General features: G+C 37.5%; 1 protein-coding gene across 1 annotated transcript; it reads right to left on the bottom strand.

Moving 5' to 3' along the window:
* Window positions 1-10,118: 10,118 nt before the first annotated feature.
* On the bottom strand, window positions 10,119-16,937 carry CCDC122 (coiled-coil domain containing 122). The gene is made up of 4 exons (XM_030234526.2): window positions 16,815-16,937; window positions 15,018-15,416; window positions 13,783-13,899; window positions 10,119-10,283 (listed from the first exon to the last, which is right to left on the bottom strand). The coding sequence occupies exons 1-4, from the start codon at window positions 16,926-16,928 to the stop codon at window positions 10,119-10,121; spliced, it is 795 nt and encodes a 264-aa protein (XP_030090386.2). The 5' UTR covers window positions 16,929-16,937.
* Window positions 16,938-17,594: the final 657 nt, after the last annotated feature.

The raw sequence follows: 17,594 nt of genomic DNA, 5'->3' as shown, positions 1-17,594 counted from the left end.
TTCACACTGGTAATTTGGTCTGAATGACCAAAGTTTCCTTTCTGTTATCCCTCACAAGTGTGCCTCATCTTCCATTCAGGAGAGAAAAGAAACTCAACTGATGTATTTCCAATCAAACATTTAATCAGAATTCTCAGCTTTTCTATTGCACATACTTAAACTTCTATTTTTAGTTTACTAGCACATGTTCTCTATTTGCAGATCTTCTCTTTCTCATTTATACTTGACCTTCTATACATCATTAATTAAAAATATTAGCATAAGAATATGTCAACTCTTCTTGTCTTCCATGGCTTCTAAAAACAATGTTGCACTGCTGTTTCTCTGATCAGCTGCTCTTTCATGCTTTTATGACAGCTTTTGTATTGTTTGTTTCCCAATGTACATTATTTTCCACGTTTAAGTATTAAATGCAAATAAAACAATACTAAATGGTATCAGAAAATTAAAGCTTTGGAAGGAAGGACACTAAAGAAGATTTAACACTCCCTTTGTATGAGAAAATTAGCACTCTCAAAGATCTAAATAAGTATGTTTAGGAAAGTCTCTGGTGTCAATATCATTAAAAGTGGTCAAAATCCCTTCTACCATCATCCAGTAATAAAATGTATCATGAAGAACAAAATGAAGCAAGCAAGTACTTACTAGAGAAGCAGAGAATTCAAAGCCATTCAAATGGAAAAAAAGCCATCTGCAGCTGCTTGGGCAATATGAAGGCAAAGTGAGTTAGATTAAGTTTTCAAAGTGACAGATAAACACCCTACAGGTGTAACTGCCAACATATGGTTCATTTTTCCACTCCAGACTCCAACTTACTGAAGTGAGAGGATTTAAACCACACAAAAGCTGCAGTGATTCAGCAACTGATCTATTAGATCCTACTTTTCAGCAGAAAACCAGAAAAGCTTTGAAATTCTTAATTACTACATTTCTGAAAATGGAATAAGCATCCTCTGTAGCTTCTTTTTAGGTATTGAAGGAAAGGAGTCAAATCCATCAAAAGACTGTGATTGCTATTAGGATCTGAAGTGGTGTTATTGTAATGATTTACTTTTGTAATGAGTTACTTGTGATTTCACACTTTGATCCTCTTTGAGTAGTGAGGTGTTTCTTTGTTGTTTTGTGAGTGCTAATTGCTGCAGTGCTGTGTTAAATCATTGTTATGCTGGTTTTCTTGAGCAGCAGAATGAATAATTGAATAATTATAAAGGAGAAGTTCATTAAAACAGGTATGGCTATAGAAACAACATTTTCCAGCAATTCAGGGGTTGTGTACACTAATGCAAACAACCTGTTGAAAAATGATTTTTTCCTATCTAGAAAATAAAATCTTTTCTGTACACAGCTTCCCTCAGAAGCAGACCAGGGAATTACATAACTGCACTGGGATGAATTTCTTCTCCACATGCTTCTGTGAGTAACCTCACTCTGGGTAGGATTCCAGTTCAGCCACAGAACTCAGTTGTTATTATGGGTAGCTCACCAAAACTCAAAATCTCAAATGAATGTAAAACCAGATCTCAAGAGTATTGGAGGTTTAGGAACTGCTATACACCACTGCAGAATAACAGAATACCTTAGAGAGCCTGCAGCACAACACAGAACATTAATAAGAAATCTCTCTTTCACTTGGGACTTTCAAAACATTTATTTTCTAGTGCAGAAGACAGCAAAATGTGGGGTTCCATGGTGCTGAACATACTTGAGCCATTAGATCACAGAGTGAAGGAGTTGCTGCAGTGTTGAGCTGCAATGGAATCTAGGTGCTACCTCTCCAGCTGCTGTACTTAGTGCCTTAAAGAATTTAAGCAGTCCTGCACCCTATGAGGAAGCACTGGAGGCACCATGAAGACGAGAAAGAAGCTCCATGGAAAACTGAGCATCAAACAAATAGCTTAGTTCAAAGAGGCAGTTAAAGAAAAGAGTAACCTTGTGAGATTCTTCTGACATTTGTGGAGTTAAAACAGGATCAATCCTTCAGATCTTTTGCATGGGTCCCTGTCATATGATTTACAGACCCTGACAGTAACATGGACTGTTACTGTTCTCCGGCAGTGGGAGCAAGACAAACTTATCAGCTGACCATTGAGGATTTTTCAGACTTAGGAACCTCATGTTCCACTACAGGCTCTGTAGTATAAAATGGACACAGGCCTATGTGCTACTGTTTTCCCCTCCCCAATTTCTATCACTTCTACTCATTGCAGCCCGTGTCGGTCTCCCAGTCACATTCCTCTGCTATACTTGTCAAAGTTGGTTTCCAACCACTGATCAAAGTTTTTCTGGTCATTAGGTACTAGTTTTAGAAGTCCAGATGGCCAAGAAGATTCTGGAAATTTTCACTGATGCAAGTATTATTAACAACTGGTGATATAGTTCTCATGACTGGAATGCTAAAGACCTTTAGACAAAATTTGTTTAGGGCAAGAGGTGAAGTGGTGAATGATGCAGTAGTAGTACTACAAAGACACTGCTAACCTGTCTGTATATCCTGATAATTCAGAAACACATTGTGAATGTGCTAAAACATAGAAGACATGAAGAGAATACAGCAGAGTGGGAAGAAGGGAAATTCTTTATAGACCATGAAACCATAGCTGAATTATTTCTTATGACTTGTCTGTAGAGAGGCAGACTGCGGGGGAGCAATTGTCTTGCCATGGGAGATTTCAATTTCAGAAATGTAGCATGGAGGTCACACAACTTATTAGAGTTTCTAAAATTATTCCTTGCTATCCTTTAACACAGAAAGTTATTGCTCTCAGTGCAGAGTAACTCAATTATGGTCTCACAACGATGGATAGAGCTACATTAATTCCTGGCCTGGAGTCAGTCAGGGATAACTAGAGATAATAGATGGGATTTATGTCATGTAATTTTAATCATCTACCATGAGTTTAGAACTATTTGCCCTGGACTCTTTCTTCAGGCAACAGAGCCAACATGCTAGAAGGCAACATGCCACCCATCTTAGAGCCCTAGGAAGTCTCATCTTACTTCATGGTAGCTATCCAAGAGGTAGATTTCTTCCCATCCAGATCCCCTCCATAGTCAATGCAAAGAGCAAGGCACCAACACAATGTGAGTTGCTAAATTCTAAATAGGTATCCAAGGCAGGTAAGGTGATTCCCCTGAACATTAGCTGATGCTGAAAAATGGCTATTTTTCCATAGCTGATGAAAATTGTGAGTCTGAAGAAAACCTTTAGCCAAAAGCCTACTCTGGTTCACTGCAAATGGAAATGGCTGTTAAAGGCACCTCCCACCGCTCCCCAGTGTAACATTCAGGAAAACAGGACAACATTGAATTGTTACATTATTGAATGTAAAACATAAATGAGAAGCTTGCAGCCCAGGAAATCAATAGGGAAAGCTAGAAATGCAAAGGAAAATATGAGGCCAGCAATAAGACAATAAAGAGCCTTTACTAATAGCGATCTTGTGGCTGTGATGGCTTAAGAATTTGAGGCTTGGATGCATCTTACCTTACTTTAGACATCAGAATAATCGTGATTTACATCTGAGCTAGTGACACTTCACTGCTTCACTTCTTTACAGTCAACTGAGAGGGACTCTTTAGGGCACAGTTCCTGTCATCCTAAAGCAACCATGTAAAGCGGTTCAGATGAAGCATCCCTATAAGTGTTCCTTTCCTTCCATGACTAAAAAGGAAGAACCATCAGATATAACTGGGAAAAAACTTGAGATACCCAAGTTCTCCTCTGCAAAAATACTTGCTTGCTTTCCCAACTGCACCAGTTAACCCAAAATAAATGCACTAGCAATTAAAGAAGTCTTAGGAACAATATGAACTCATAATTTGAGACATGGTAATAATTTTAGTAGAGATGTACAAAAGGTAGATAATGTATTAGTACTACACCTGAGGCAGGGCATTCCAATCCTTTAATAAATAGGACAGATATGACAAAGCCTGAGGATAAAATTTTAATCACGAGCCTCAGATAGCTTTTATCCAAGGGGATTGAGAAGGCCACTGGTCTATTAGTGTACATTTTATAGGAATGTTATAAAGTCAAGATTCAATAGATTAGAATTCTGTGTCAATACTCAAAAAGAGAAAAAATCTAAATGTCAGTCATTATATGATGTCTATGCTGAAACTGTCCTCCTTCTCCCCTTAAAAACCCCCACCAAAGCTGTTGTTTTCTCCACAGCATGCAGCCATAAAATAAATCTTTACATATATGTAAACAACAGGCACTCTGTGCTGGTTCTGGGCTTATCTCACATAAAACAGGTATTTAATTGAGTCTTTTAATTTAAGGATAGTTGCACTAGGATTCCTTTGAAGTGTCTGAGAAGAGCCAGACTCTGCCATAAGGCATGCAAGAGCTGAATCAGCTGCAGGATGCCTTTCTCTTGTCAAGTATATTAGGAGCCTCGAGCACTGACATTCATACCTTCTGTTTCAGCTTTCCAGAACACTGACCTTGAGACAGAACTGCAGTTTCAGGCCAAAAGATTCAGTCCAGGCAGAGTTATTTAAGAGGCCTGAAAACACGGGTTTACATAATATGTTGTAAATCTGTAACTATCAACTGTCATCAGTTTTAGTCAGCTGTGAGTCTGATCTGATAATTCTGAAATATATTCTTCATCAATGAGTAGGAAGACAAGGATCTTAAACAGAATAATTCTTACTAAGAGGATAGTGACCCAAGGAAAATTTGTAGCCAACAAAACAAATATTTTTCATTATTCTATAAGAAAAAAATGTGCATTCCTGCTGGTTTTAGTGGACTTTTTATTATAACTAAAATTAAGACAGAAGGTCTGAGATTAAAAAGCAGATCAAAAATTGAGTTCATTGAATTCTCCAGTTGTAAAAGTTGGAATGCGCAGCATCTCCTTTTCATCCTGCACTTTAAAAAATAAATAAAAATTGCATTTAGGATTATACATCGTGCTCTGTAGAAATGTTAACGCTTCTCGCGGTAAGGACTGACCTTCAAAACCGGAGGATGAAAGGCACCTTTGCCATGTAAGAAGACGTTTCACCACTGGAGGGAACTATTGGACTTCAGTGCTAGTGCGGGGAAGCAGCAGCTGCGTTTCAGATGCCAGTGCTCGTTCCACCTCAGAAAAGTCAGCACAACCTTGCTGAAATCACTGCAAGTGATAGATTGAGTTAATTAATACAGCGTGCAGATGACAGAAAAACATCGAAGCTTTTATGTCAATAAGTGACAGTCAATAAGTGTTGAATATATTGTATATGGTATTTATAATAAAATTAAAGATTAAGAAGCTTGCTGCTCTTGGAAAGATTTAGAGGCAATTTTACTGAATTCTGTACAAACATTGAACTATTTTAAATTAAAAAGGTACTGGAAAAGGTAGAAAGAACTCATGTGATTTCCTAACAGGAGAAATCCCTGTTCAACACAGATCATTGTAATTTGCTCGTTATTGTAGCAGCCATTTTCAACAAGAATTATATTTAGTGACATGATGAAGCTGTCTCTTCTGTTTGCTTTCACAGAAACATAGAATGGTTTGGCTTATAAGGGATTTTTAAAGGCCATGTAGTCCAAAACCCCTGGAATGAGCAGGGACATCTTCAACTAGATCCAGTTGCTCTAAGCCCTGTCCAACCTGACCTTGAAAGATTTCAGGGATGGGGCATCCACCACCTCTACAGGCAACCTGTGCAAGTGCCTCACCATGCTTTTAAGGCAGTTCTTCAAAAAGCCACTGCCTCCACATGACTCAGAGCTACATGCTACAGCTGCATTTTAGAAAGGGATCCAATAATTACTTTGGTAATGCTATATTCATGCATTTCAGAAAATCAGCTAAGGGTTCTGAAATTTGGTTTTTTCCCCACCCTCAGCAGCATGATGTACCATCAATTCATGATGTGGTCATGATTCCTCTTCTCTGAAGCATTGTATAAGAACTATGGTAGAATATCGTGCACTTCTTCCTGTCACACTCATGCACACAGCTCTGCAAGTGACTCTACTGAGGGACAAAGCAAACTTTTAGGGAGGCAAAGCAGCACAGCTCTGGTGTCTACCCTCCTTCACTCCTCGCGTTTCTGTTTTTATGTTGTTTATCTGGTGCAGCCTTGATGAGAGCAGTGGGTTTAGCAGGTATGTCTGCATTATCTGACACATTTCCTCTGCTTCCAGCACCTGAGGCTGTTGAGTCACATGAAAGGGTTTCCTGTGGAGCACTGGCTTAGAGCATGGGGAAATACCTCACTTTATCATACAGCAGTAGGTTTGCTCCAAGTCATGAGTGATTCAACAGCTGTATATTTTCCCTGTCAAGTGTGGAATTCCCCCAGTATTCTATTATTCATTGACACTGTATTGTTGAAATAAATCCAGTTTCCTGTGCTTTGAAATTTTCCTAGGTGGTGGGTAGGACTCGTTGGTTGGTAAGTTTTCCCACGCTTAGCTATTTACATGCCCACTGCTCATTGCTGTTTTGCTGTTCAGAGTAGGCAGTGACTCCTCTTGCCATTCTCTGCAGAGCTCTGAAGCCTGAAATTCTTCCCTTAGCCCCACAGTCATCCTCAGAAATTACTGATATGGGTTTGGCAGCACAGTTTGGCTCCAACAGGAGCTGAGAGAGCTCCATGTAATAAGAATACAAAGTTCATTCACTAAGTTATTTCCCAAAAATAATAAACCATTTTCCTATTGTCTGTGCTTGCTTGCTAAGGGGGAAAAATGCCCTGAAATCAAACTGCTACTGTTCAATGTTGTACCAAGAAAATTATGCCTCAGGAGGTTGCCAGGATTTGTTGAAACTAGACATTGTTAGAAAAAGTACAAATTTTTTTTTTGTTTGTTTGTTGTACAGAATGCTGATAGTTTAGAGAAGGCAGTAATTTATATTTCCTTGTTTCAGCTGACTTTTTTCTTCAGACGAGGTTTTCTCCCAATTAACTGTAATTCCCTAGTGAAATGTTTATACCTTCCTTATATTTATTTTCTGAATGTTAAATTTGAGATGCTGTACCTGGGAAAATATATAAGTATTTTGCTATACAAAGTTCTGTTTAATGCAAGTGCAGGAAATGTGTTTGATCCTCTAAAATGTGGTGTTTAGTACTGAATACAGATTTCAGGTGTAGTCACTGACTAAAGCAGAAGTCTGTTGGAAACTGAGGACAAAGCTTCCAAAATTAAAAATTCATCAACTTGTGTTTTAAGGCAGTTGAGTTAAACACACAAATGATGTGTCTGTGTGGGATGAGAGATTATAATTGTGCCATTTAACTAGGACAGTGATGTGGGACAACAACAACAATCAGTGTATGCATAAATGTAATAAAACTTGTTTTAAATAAAATAATAAAATAATAAAATAATAAAATAATAAAATGTTTTTTCAATATACATATTTAGATGGACTAAGCAGTGTCTCAAATACTCTAGTAACTACTGGGGATTCCCTGGTAACAACTGAACTCTCTATCAAAAAAGATCCTTGGCCATTTGTGATTCCTTCCAGTTCACATTCTGGTTTTATGAGAAACTCATCTGTGCAGACCAGAAAGGAGCTGTTGCATGGTTTAGCTGTGCCCCCATATGAATGGAGTGAGCTTTGGAAATTAAAATATACCTCAACTTCTCAGCCTTGTTGCCACAAAATGTAGCTACATTTCAAGTATGTATACTGAAAAAGCAAGTTTTACACTGATGAAAAGCTACCTTTGGTAGCTGAGATCCCATGAAGGGGTCAAGGGTCCCAGCAGGAAAAAAACATGGGCTCTCTTGCAAAGAGCAAGAAGGAGTATAAGACAACTTAGATCTTGGATGATAGCAAGGTGTTTGTATAGAAGGGAACATTTCTTCCACAAGTAGCAGTAAAGGGAGTATTATACACGGCCCCTGCATGCACCCCTGTTAAATTATATCAAACCATTTCAAAACATGTACAAAGAACCATAGAAGTAATTTGAGATACCGGAAATTACTGAGATTTATGAAAAGGAACAAGGAAGGTGTAAGTCCAAGGTATTTATTTGAGATAAGTGAATCATTCTGTACATGTGTTGATAATGCAGAAACCATCCTAATTCCCAGGTAAGTAATAATCATCTTCATTGGTCAGAAAGAAAAACAAAGGTGTGATATTGTTGTTACATTAGATGGTTTGCATTGTTTGCTATAGTTGTTTTCAACTGGTAATAAATGCAAGGCTAAACTGTGATATTAGACCATGGTAATAGATGTCAAAGTGAACTTAGTTGAAGTAAGATAGAAAACATATTTTGATGTATTAATTGTTCTGGAGCAGAATTAATTAACAAACTGAAAATAAAAACAAGATAATATCAGTGATAAAAGGCATACTTAAGGATACATCATCTTAAGACCCCGAAAATGGATGTTGTACCACTTTGGGGGGATACATTAAGCTAAAGCATTTGCTCAGATCTGATAATCAATAGCTTTAGAAGGCTTGAACTATTTAACCCATCAAGAAGACAGCACATCAGTATTTTTACTTATATCATTGTCCTTGATATAAAGTACACTCATTTCACTTGATGGATGAATAAACTGAAACTAGGAATCATGCAAAATAAAAGAAGAGCACTTAATTGCTGAAACTTACAATAACACAGTAAATTCTCCAGTCTTTCAGATGTGGACCCTTTCTAGAAGACACACACGCATAAAATGGATGCTATTTTGCTCTGTGTAGGGATAAACAATTGTAATGTTACAGTTTTGCTCTACATACTCAATAAGACTCAATATGCAGGACATACTGTTACTATAGATTTGGCTATTAAGGTTTTTATTTCTACTTTATTACTGTAATGAAAGAAGCCTGGTTCATATTATTGCAAAGGAAAAAGACTGAGCAAAGAAGACTTGAGAAACTAACAATGTTGAGAGAGAGCCTTAATGAATCAGGATATTGCTTAAAATAACTTTATATTAAGTGAAATAACATATTACGGGAAATGTAAATATACATGAATGTATGAAGGTAATAATGGTACTACATTTTAAGCCTTGCTTTCCTAAGATAACAATATATAAGCAGTTTAACATTTTTCACAGTAAATAGTCAAGTCTTCATTTTCTATTCATGAGTAAAGGTAAATCTAAATTATTCGAGACAACACCTTAAATAAAAAGCTACTTTCACAGAACAGATAAACATTACAAGTTATGTTCAAGCAGAAGGACTACCTTAAGTGTAAGAGTAGGGAAAGTACTGTAAATTCTTCAAATCCCAAGTAATATAAAAATAAAAAGGAAGTAAAGGAAAATGGCAATTGTTCACTACTGTTTTAGGTAGAATTTTTAATACATTGTCATTTATGTTGAGTCATCTTAGATCATTAAGCACTTAGATGTTAGATGGCTGATACTAGTTAAAATCCTCTAAACAATATATTCCTCTGTCATCAATCTATAATGCATTCCTGTTTTTTGAGGGTGAGTTGTTCCATTTTACAAGCTGTCCAGATGTGGTACCTACTCAATCCTCTTTTCTAACATCTATTAGACCAGTTGAAGTCAGATTATTTGAAGTCCAGTTTGGAGCATCCTTGTTCCAAAGCCTTTTACAACTGGACAGCCTTTGGCCCCCATGCCAAAACATCCTGGCAGACTGTAACATCTTCATATGAGTTCCCACAGAGCAAAATATGGGCCATGGAATCTTTCAGAGTTCCTCAGCAAGTTGCAATAAAAAGGGACGTGGATAAAAGATAAAAAAACTTTGGTGTCTCGGGAGTGCAAATACATACCAATATTAATTTCTCCATAGGAAAAGCAGCATAAATCCCAACTTTTGGAGACCAAATGAAATACAAAGGAACTTCTCAAATCCTGTTTGGTTGACTTTTAAATAACTTTTTAGATAAAACTGACACATATTTTGAAAACACCTGGAAGTGTCAGTAACTTTCTTCCTGAACAGCTAAGTTATTCCTGAACAGCTAAGTCATTATTGTGGCTATTAGTTTAGGCCACAAAATGAAAGAAAGAAAAACTTTAAAAAGAAAGAAATCACTGAGGCCTGGCCCAGGTATGAGGCTATTTAAGATTTCTAGCATTTCCAGGAAAAAAACCTGCCCGGAAAAGATTACGTGCATTCTATTTTTTGTTAAGTTTGTTACATGATGTTTTGTAACTCTGCTACTCCAAGACACTTTCTCAGCTCTGCGGCCTTCTTCTCCAACTGCTGAATGTTCCAGTGCCATTGTCTTTTATTTGAATGGACTTTGTTCAGTTGGCAATGCAAACGTTTTAATATAGCATCATATCTCTTATTCTGCACCTAAAAACAAACAAACAAACAAACAAACACTTCAGTAATTCATTCCAGTAAAACTAAGTTCAAAAAACTGAGTTCAGCTCAGGAACGGGTCTGGACAGACGCATCCTTTTTTGAGGGTTCCATTTGATTCCATACCCTTGTACTAACTACAGTCTTGGATTGCATACAAACCATTACTAGCACAAATCCCAAAACCTACCAAACAACAGAAACACTGCAAACAGCACACAGTAAATCTTACTACCAAGAAAACCTGTAACTAAGAAAGCCTGCTTGTCCTGCCTGCGCGAACTGCCTCGCAAAGTGCTGCGCCACGCCTCTGTTTGCCGCTCACGCTAGAGGCCCCTTTCAGTTCAGCCCCCACTCCTGTCCTGCGTGGCCCTCAAGCATTCATCTGACTTATTTCAGATATCTGGTTTAGCACATTAACCATGCCTCACTTTCCCATCAAGGAAAGAAAAGCTCTGTCCTACTAAGACCTTAAGTGTGGAGGTCAGTGTGAATATCTGCTCTGTAGATGTTTAAAATTTAACCAAGTAAATACCACCAAGGACAGCATGTCACATCTCTGGCAAGGCTTTGCATGTGGAAGATTTGAGGCTCCAAAATGAGAGGTGAGAAAGAAGAAATTTTCATTCTTTGACAAGCATGCTTGGGTATAAATGGGAATACAAATGAGGTAACCTTGCTGACTGTAGTAGCAACTTTATAGCTGCACTGCATTTAAAATGGCACATTTTTCTTAGGCAATACTGCAGCAATGCAGGACTGACAATTCTGCCCTCATTGCTGCCTTATGTGGAGAAGTGAATTTGCATTCTGAAGTGTTAAAAGAATGAAACACTCACTGCAATAAAAATGGAAATAATGGGCATTCCCTTAATAAAATTTGGGCTTACTTACCCTAGTTTAAATGGCATATGAATGGTAGTGTATAATTACTCTTGTGTCTGCTTATTGAAGCTTTATTACACTGTATTTCACATGCACATGATGAGGTACAGCTGCAGAACCCACAGCACTGTCGTTGACTTCCTGCAAATCTCACTGCCTGCCTAAATTTCACAAATAACTAGGAAACTGCCTCACTGGTGGTCTAGAAACTGCCGTATTTTATTGATGATGGCTTGTTACCTCATGTTACCTCATTGCCTTCATGTTACCTCACTCTCCACTATAATTGTTTGCAACTTTTTGATGTCAGATTCACTCATCTGAACGAGTGCTTGGGGCATCTGCATCAGTAGGACTGCATTGTTCGACACTGAAACATCTATGATCAATATTATCTGCTTTTTTTAGAAATGCGTCTCTAGCATCATTTTTGGGAACAGTCTGGCACATCTGCTGAGGGAGGGAGCACTAATATGATTACTGGAGACAGGGAAGGGACAACATTGTGCTTTTTACTGGATCTTTTGTACATGAAAGTCAAACAAAAGTCAATCCCAGAAAAAAATTATCTGGCACTCAGGGTATCTCCACCACCAGGGTCATTTAAGGACTGGATAAGCAAGTATCTGCCAAGAGTAATACAGTCACACACTGGCATTGGGGAAAGAGGGCAGCGGGGGAACAGACAGTGTTTTGGGCTGGGTTTTTTTAAATTACTTTTACATAACAACAAATTTTCTATTATTTGTGGATATCTTGAATTATCCTTAAGACTGAACTCTACACAGATATCCACAGATATGCTATCCTTGACCCTACACAGATAACCACCCTGATTTATTGCTGACCACCCTGTCCAAGGCTGGGAACAGGGTCTGCTTTTCAAGAAATAGGTGATGGGGCTGGTGCTCAGGAGAGTAAGAAAAGGTTCACAGGCTGCTTTAAGAGTCACAGAATATGCTGAGTTGGAAGGGACCCATCAGGACCATCGAGTCCAACTCCTGGCCTTGCACAGGACACTCCCAAGTGTCACACCATGTGTCTGAGAGCATTGTCCAAATGCTTCCTGAACTCTGTGAAGGCTTGGTGCTGTGACTGTTTCCGTATTCAGGTTGTTCCAGTGCCCAACCACGCTCTGGACAAAGAACCTTTTCCTAATGTCCAACCTGAACCTCTTTTGACACAACTTCAGGCCAGTCCCTCAGATACTATAACTTGTCACCACAGATCAGAGTTCAGTGCCTGCCCCTACTTTTCCCCTCACAAGCAAGCTATAACTTCAATGAGGTCTCTGCTCAGTCTCCTGTCCTCCAGGCTGAAGAGACCAAGTGACCTCAGATGCTCCTCATATGGCTTCCCGTCAAGGCCCATCTTAGCTGCCCTCCTCTGGATGCTCCAATATTACATCACGTGCCACCAGTCTGTAGCTGAATTCCACCACTGCAGCTCAATAAAACTTCTTCCATGTGCCTAGTATCTCACTTTATTCCTGTGCTTGACTTGAGTATTCTTTCCCAAGTTGTGTTGAGGACTGCTGGGTATAAATGTGTCTGTCTATCCACTGTCAGTTCTTATATTAAAAACTGGACTGTTTTCAGGAGAGTTCTTAATAGAAAATAATACCCTGAAAGGCTTTGGGTTTGAACCTGCTTCCTTCTGAAACCGAAAGAACACATGATCCAAACAACTGAAGAAAAAAAGTGAAGGTTAACCTTCACTATTTAATTAAATTGATTTTGAAAGCAGAACGTTATTTTTAGGCTACCTAATTTAACTTTGGATTTAGAGAATTTTCTTTATAGGATGTTGCCTTGGTAATAAAAAATCTTCTCAAATGCTGACTAGTAGATCTATTTTAAAGCAGCTGTGCTTTACTCTTCAGGTTAAAAATTCACTGTCACATGAAAAAAATTATTCTTTCTTCTTCCTACATTTTACAAAGGGCAATAGATCTAACCTTAAATCAGTTAATCTTTATATTATTAAGCTTTGCTCATTAAATTTTGTGGCATTTATTTGAACTGACAAGATAAATGGTAGGAAACTTCCAAATTAAAAATTATCTAAGGGTATTTTAGTAAGGAACAAAATGAAAAATATAGTTCAATTATTTAAAAGAGAAGCTTTTAAGTATTGATCAGAATTTTATCTTGTCAGCTAATTAGGAGCTGCTGTGTTATTCCTAATTTAATGTCGGCTTAAATTAGGGAGATTCATAGGAAGTCCAATTTCCTGGTGCATTTGATTCTTCTACTGATGAGCTATCAAGTCATGAATAACCAAGTCAGCAGTGAAATGTAAAGTAGTTCAGATGTATCACAGAAATTTTAAAATGTGCATTTGCTTTACTACCATTCAGTGACCTCTTCTTTTTCCAGGAATCATTCCAAAAGTTCTCATATGAAGTCCTTCTCAAAAGACTTCAGAAAAAAATTTTCCTCACAATTAAGCTCTGAATTTTAAAAAGAATTTAAGACAGCATCATTACTGCATACACTTGAACAATGTATAGCCAGCAATGCTGTATAAAGTCCTTAAAACTTCATTTGCATTATCTACATTCCATCAGGAAGAACTGCAATTAAATTTTATTCCAATGACTCACCTCAATTTCCTTTTTAAGCTTAGCATGCTTTTTTTTCTCTTCTTCCAGCAGATCTCTTTTTTTATTGATGAAATCTTTCAATGTTGTGACTTCTCTTTTTAAAAGTGTGGTTTCTTCCTACAGATGTAAGTCAAGATACAAAGATCCACTCCTTGAAAGGTTGCCCAGTTCATCTAACATACTTATTAAAATTGTCTCATCTAAACAGTCTCAGTTAATAGAGATGAGATAAAGGTCTATAATAAACAGTTTCACAATAAACCTATCAATAGTAATTAAAATGATAATAATTTAGGATGGGTAATTAAAAATTAACTGTTAAATAACTTATCATATGGTTCTACACCTGTAAGAATATATACTCTTGATCTGAAATATAAGAACTACAACAGTACAGGACTTGGAGCTCAATTTTGTGGTCTCTATTTAAATTGCAATTAACTGCAAAATGAAAGAATAATGTAATATTTTGGATATATTTTTCTTTCTCATAGGAAAAGCAATATTAATTAGTCTTTATTTATCAGTATTGAAAGATCTGTTGCACAAACAAATTTTCATCAATTTACATTAATAGAGTACCATCAAATTTTCAATAATGCAAGTTATATCAAATTTAAATCTGTGATCCCATTTCAACTTCATACATGTGTTTGTCCATATATTGTCAAAATTCCATGGTGAAAAATTCCTATGTAGTTGTTTTTAGTAAAAATTGTAATTGGGTCAAGTAAAACCAACAGTGTTAGATTAAAATACCACACATGTTTTTTCTCTTTTCTTATTTCTATCACCATCTCATCAAATCTACCTCCTGCTGGCAAACAGCTCAAATATATTTTGTTGACAGCAAAGTTTAAAGACTATTGTGTTCTTACCTGAAACATGTAACAATATGGCAATCTTCCACAGAAGTCTGAAAAGTGTCCATGTAAATTTATCCAATGATAAAGCTTAACTTACAGTTCTGTAATATTTTCATACTTGAGCTCATTAGAGCACACATAAAAGTATAAACGTTTTTATACAATTTTACACAGATAACAATACTGATATTTTTAACTGCATATTGAAGTAAAAATTTTTTCAATTAATGCAGAATTATGAATTACCTACATTCCCTTGTAGTCAGTCCCTCATGAACCATAAACATATTAGACAAAAGAATCATACTATATGAACTATATCAAAATTATTTCACATAAAAGAAATGAATCAAACAAGAAATATCATACCTGCACTTGTTTTATAACAGATCCTTCTGGATTCTGCAGATCACATATTAACTCCTCTTTCTTTGCCTTTAATTCTTCCACAACTGCTTTCTTTTCAGCAAGTTCAATCATAATTGGCAATTTACTTTCCATCTCCCAAAAGAGATGTTTATGATCCTTCATTTTTTCCCGATATTCATTATTTCTTTCAAGTATCATCTCAAACTCCTCTTGTACTGCTTCTGCATCACACCTCAATTTTAAATTTTCAGAATACAGGGCTCTGACTTTGGCCTCCAGATTTTCACAGCGATATTTTGTCACTTCTATGGCATCATCTTGCAGATGTATTTCCCTTTCTGTTGTCTTTGTTTCTAACAGAACAGAATTCATTTCTTTTTCTAGTTCCTGGCACTTTGCCTGTAAAATATTGAAGTGTTCATTTAAGAATTTTTTTTTTGGAGGAAGATATGAAGTGTCTAGTTAAACACTGTAATTTATATGAATTCAACAGCCTTTTTTTTCACTTGTCTAATATGGTTTGAATGGAGGATAATTAGACATGTTTGCTTAGTGCTGGTGAAGTCCTAATCAGACCAAAAATAATTAAAGATGCCAAAAATCCCTTGAAAACCTACACAGACACAAGAGGAGTGTGTCAGGTAATGGAGCTTAACTAGCCTGTCCAACTGAAGTTTTTAATCCTGACTTCATCACAGCAGTAGCTGAGAGTTGAATTAATCACAGCTATTTTCAACCCTGTAAGAAATACGTATCTAGTACTAAAAAGGCCTCTACATCAACTGATGACAAGTGAACAAAACCAGGAAGTAGTACTTCAAACCATAAGAAATCACAGAATCATCAAGGCTGGAAAGGACCTGTCATTACCTAGGGTTTTAAAGCTCTCTGGGTCTGTTTTAAAGCAGATACATGTTTTTAAATTGTAAGATCACAAATTATTGTTGCAGCATCATCAGACTATATTTTGGGATACAGGAAAAGCTTCTTGTAAAGTGTGGCAAGTCCACTGAAATTCCTAAAAATACAAGATTTCACTGCTACTTCAGAAATGTTATTTTTGCACAAAATTTCAAGTATCAATTATTTCAGTTGTAGACCTATGCACAGATGTTATAATCATAACTCTACTATTTCCATTTGCATTCTTCCACGATGAAAAATATTGACTGGAATAATATTTTCTCAGACTTAAAAGTAAGTTTCTCGATAGAAATTTGATATTGAAGGTTAAACAACAATTGAAAGCTTTATAAAAGACAGAAGAAATGATCACAGAGTCTTCACAAAAACTACACATACCCAGTGTTCTACAAAATAGTACCTAATAATACCAGTATTTAATTGCTACTTAGGTTACTCACTTCAAACATAAGGGGGAAAAAAGTATTTTGCGTCAAAAAAGATGCTAAGAAAAAAAATCTGAAAAAAAAAATTAATTTTTAAAATCCTTCCCTCACAATTTCTTAGGAAATTATGATTCTTAAAAAAAAAATTGAAAAGCTATAACTTTGCATTTAGTTGTTGTGGGTTCACTTTGTGGGTTCAGCCCAGTATTTTTGTTTTGTTTTTTTCAAGTTACAAACCAACATTTCACCTGCTGTAATGAAGACTTGGCTGTGTTGTGGCCTTACAAACAACAATACACACACACAGTTTTGGCTGAGCCTAAATGCCACACACAGGAACAGAATGGCTGTCTTACACTTGAATGCATTCATCCTTTTAAGTTCAAGGAAATACTTCTTCATCGAATGAAAAATAATTGATGGAACTACTCCAAACAAGGTTTATTACCTGCAGTTGGAAAAGAACTGCTTTGCTTTTTTCTATGTCTGACGCCTGTGACTGCTGCTGCTCTGCAACTCGTTTTACAACTTCAGCCAGGGATGGGGAATTTTCCTTGGCCATTTCAAGCAGAAGTGAAAAACTGGAGGGATAGAAAAGAAGTGAATTGTTTCACCTTCTTTCTATTTAGCTCTTGTGGACAAAACAATATTGAGGGCTGTCCCGTGGGATCGCAAGTCGATACATTAATTTCACTCGGTTCATTTTTAATTAGCAAGAACAGGTCACTCAAAGCCAATCACTGAGAATTAGAGCGCTTTCTTGCAGAATCTCATAAGATAAACCTGCGATGTGATACTGCGATGTTCCTCTGGCTTCTCTGCAGAGCAGTTCAGTCAGTTTGTGAGCACAGTCCTGACCTTTTAAAGTACCCTAAGAGCATCTTAAATGCCCGAGGCCGCGTTCCTCCACAGGAGCGGCCGCCACACGGCGCCTGCAGCGCTCTCGGCCGCCGCCCCTCAGGCCGCCCGTCCCCGCCACCGCCCGGGGCCTGCGGCAGCCCAGGGGCACGGGGAGCAGGAGAGGGGCTGATCCCGCTGGAAGAGGGGCTGATCCCTTCGGGAGCGGGGCTGGTCCCTCCGGGAGCCAGAGGGAACGTGGCGGGAGGGATCCCTTAGGAAAAGTGTGGCGGTCTCACCAATGGCGGCGGTGGCGCCGCCCGGCTCGGCGGGGCCTGAGGGCGTCCTGCTCCGCGCCCTTTGCTCCCGAAGTTCCCCGAGTTATCCATTC

Source organism: Serinus canaria, chromosome 1, assembly GCF_022539315.1.
Source record: "Serinus canaria isolate serCan28SL12 chromosome 1, serCan2020, whole genome shotgun sequence".
Lineage (NCBI taxonomy): Eukaryota > Metazoa > Chordata > Aves > Passeriformes > Fringillidae > Serinus > Serinus canaria.
The sequence above is the reverse complement of the archived record's forward strand: the minus strand, read 5'-3'. Positions and strand labels throughout refer to the sequence as shown.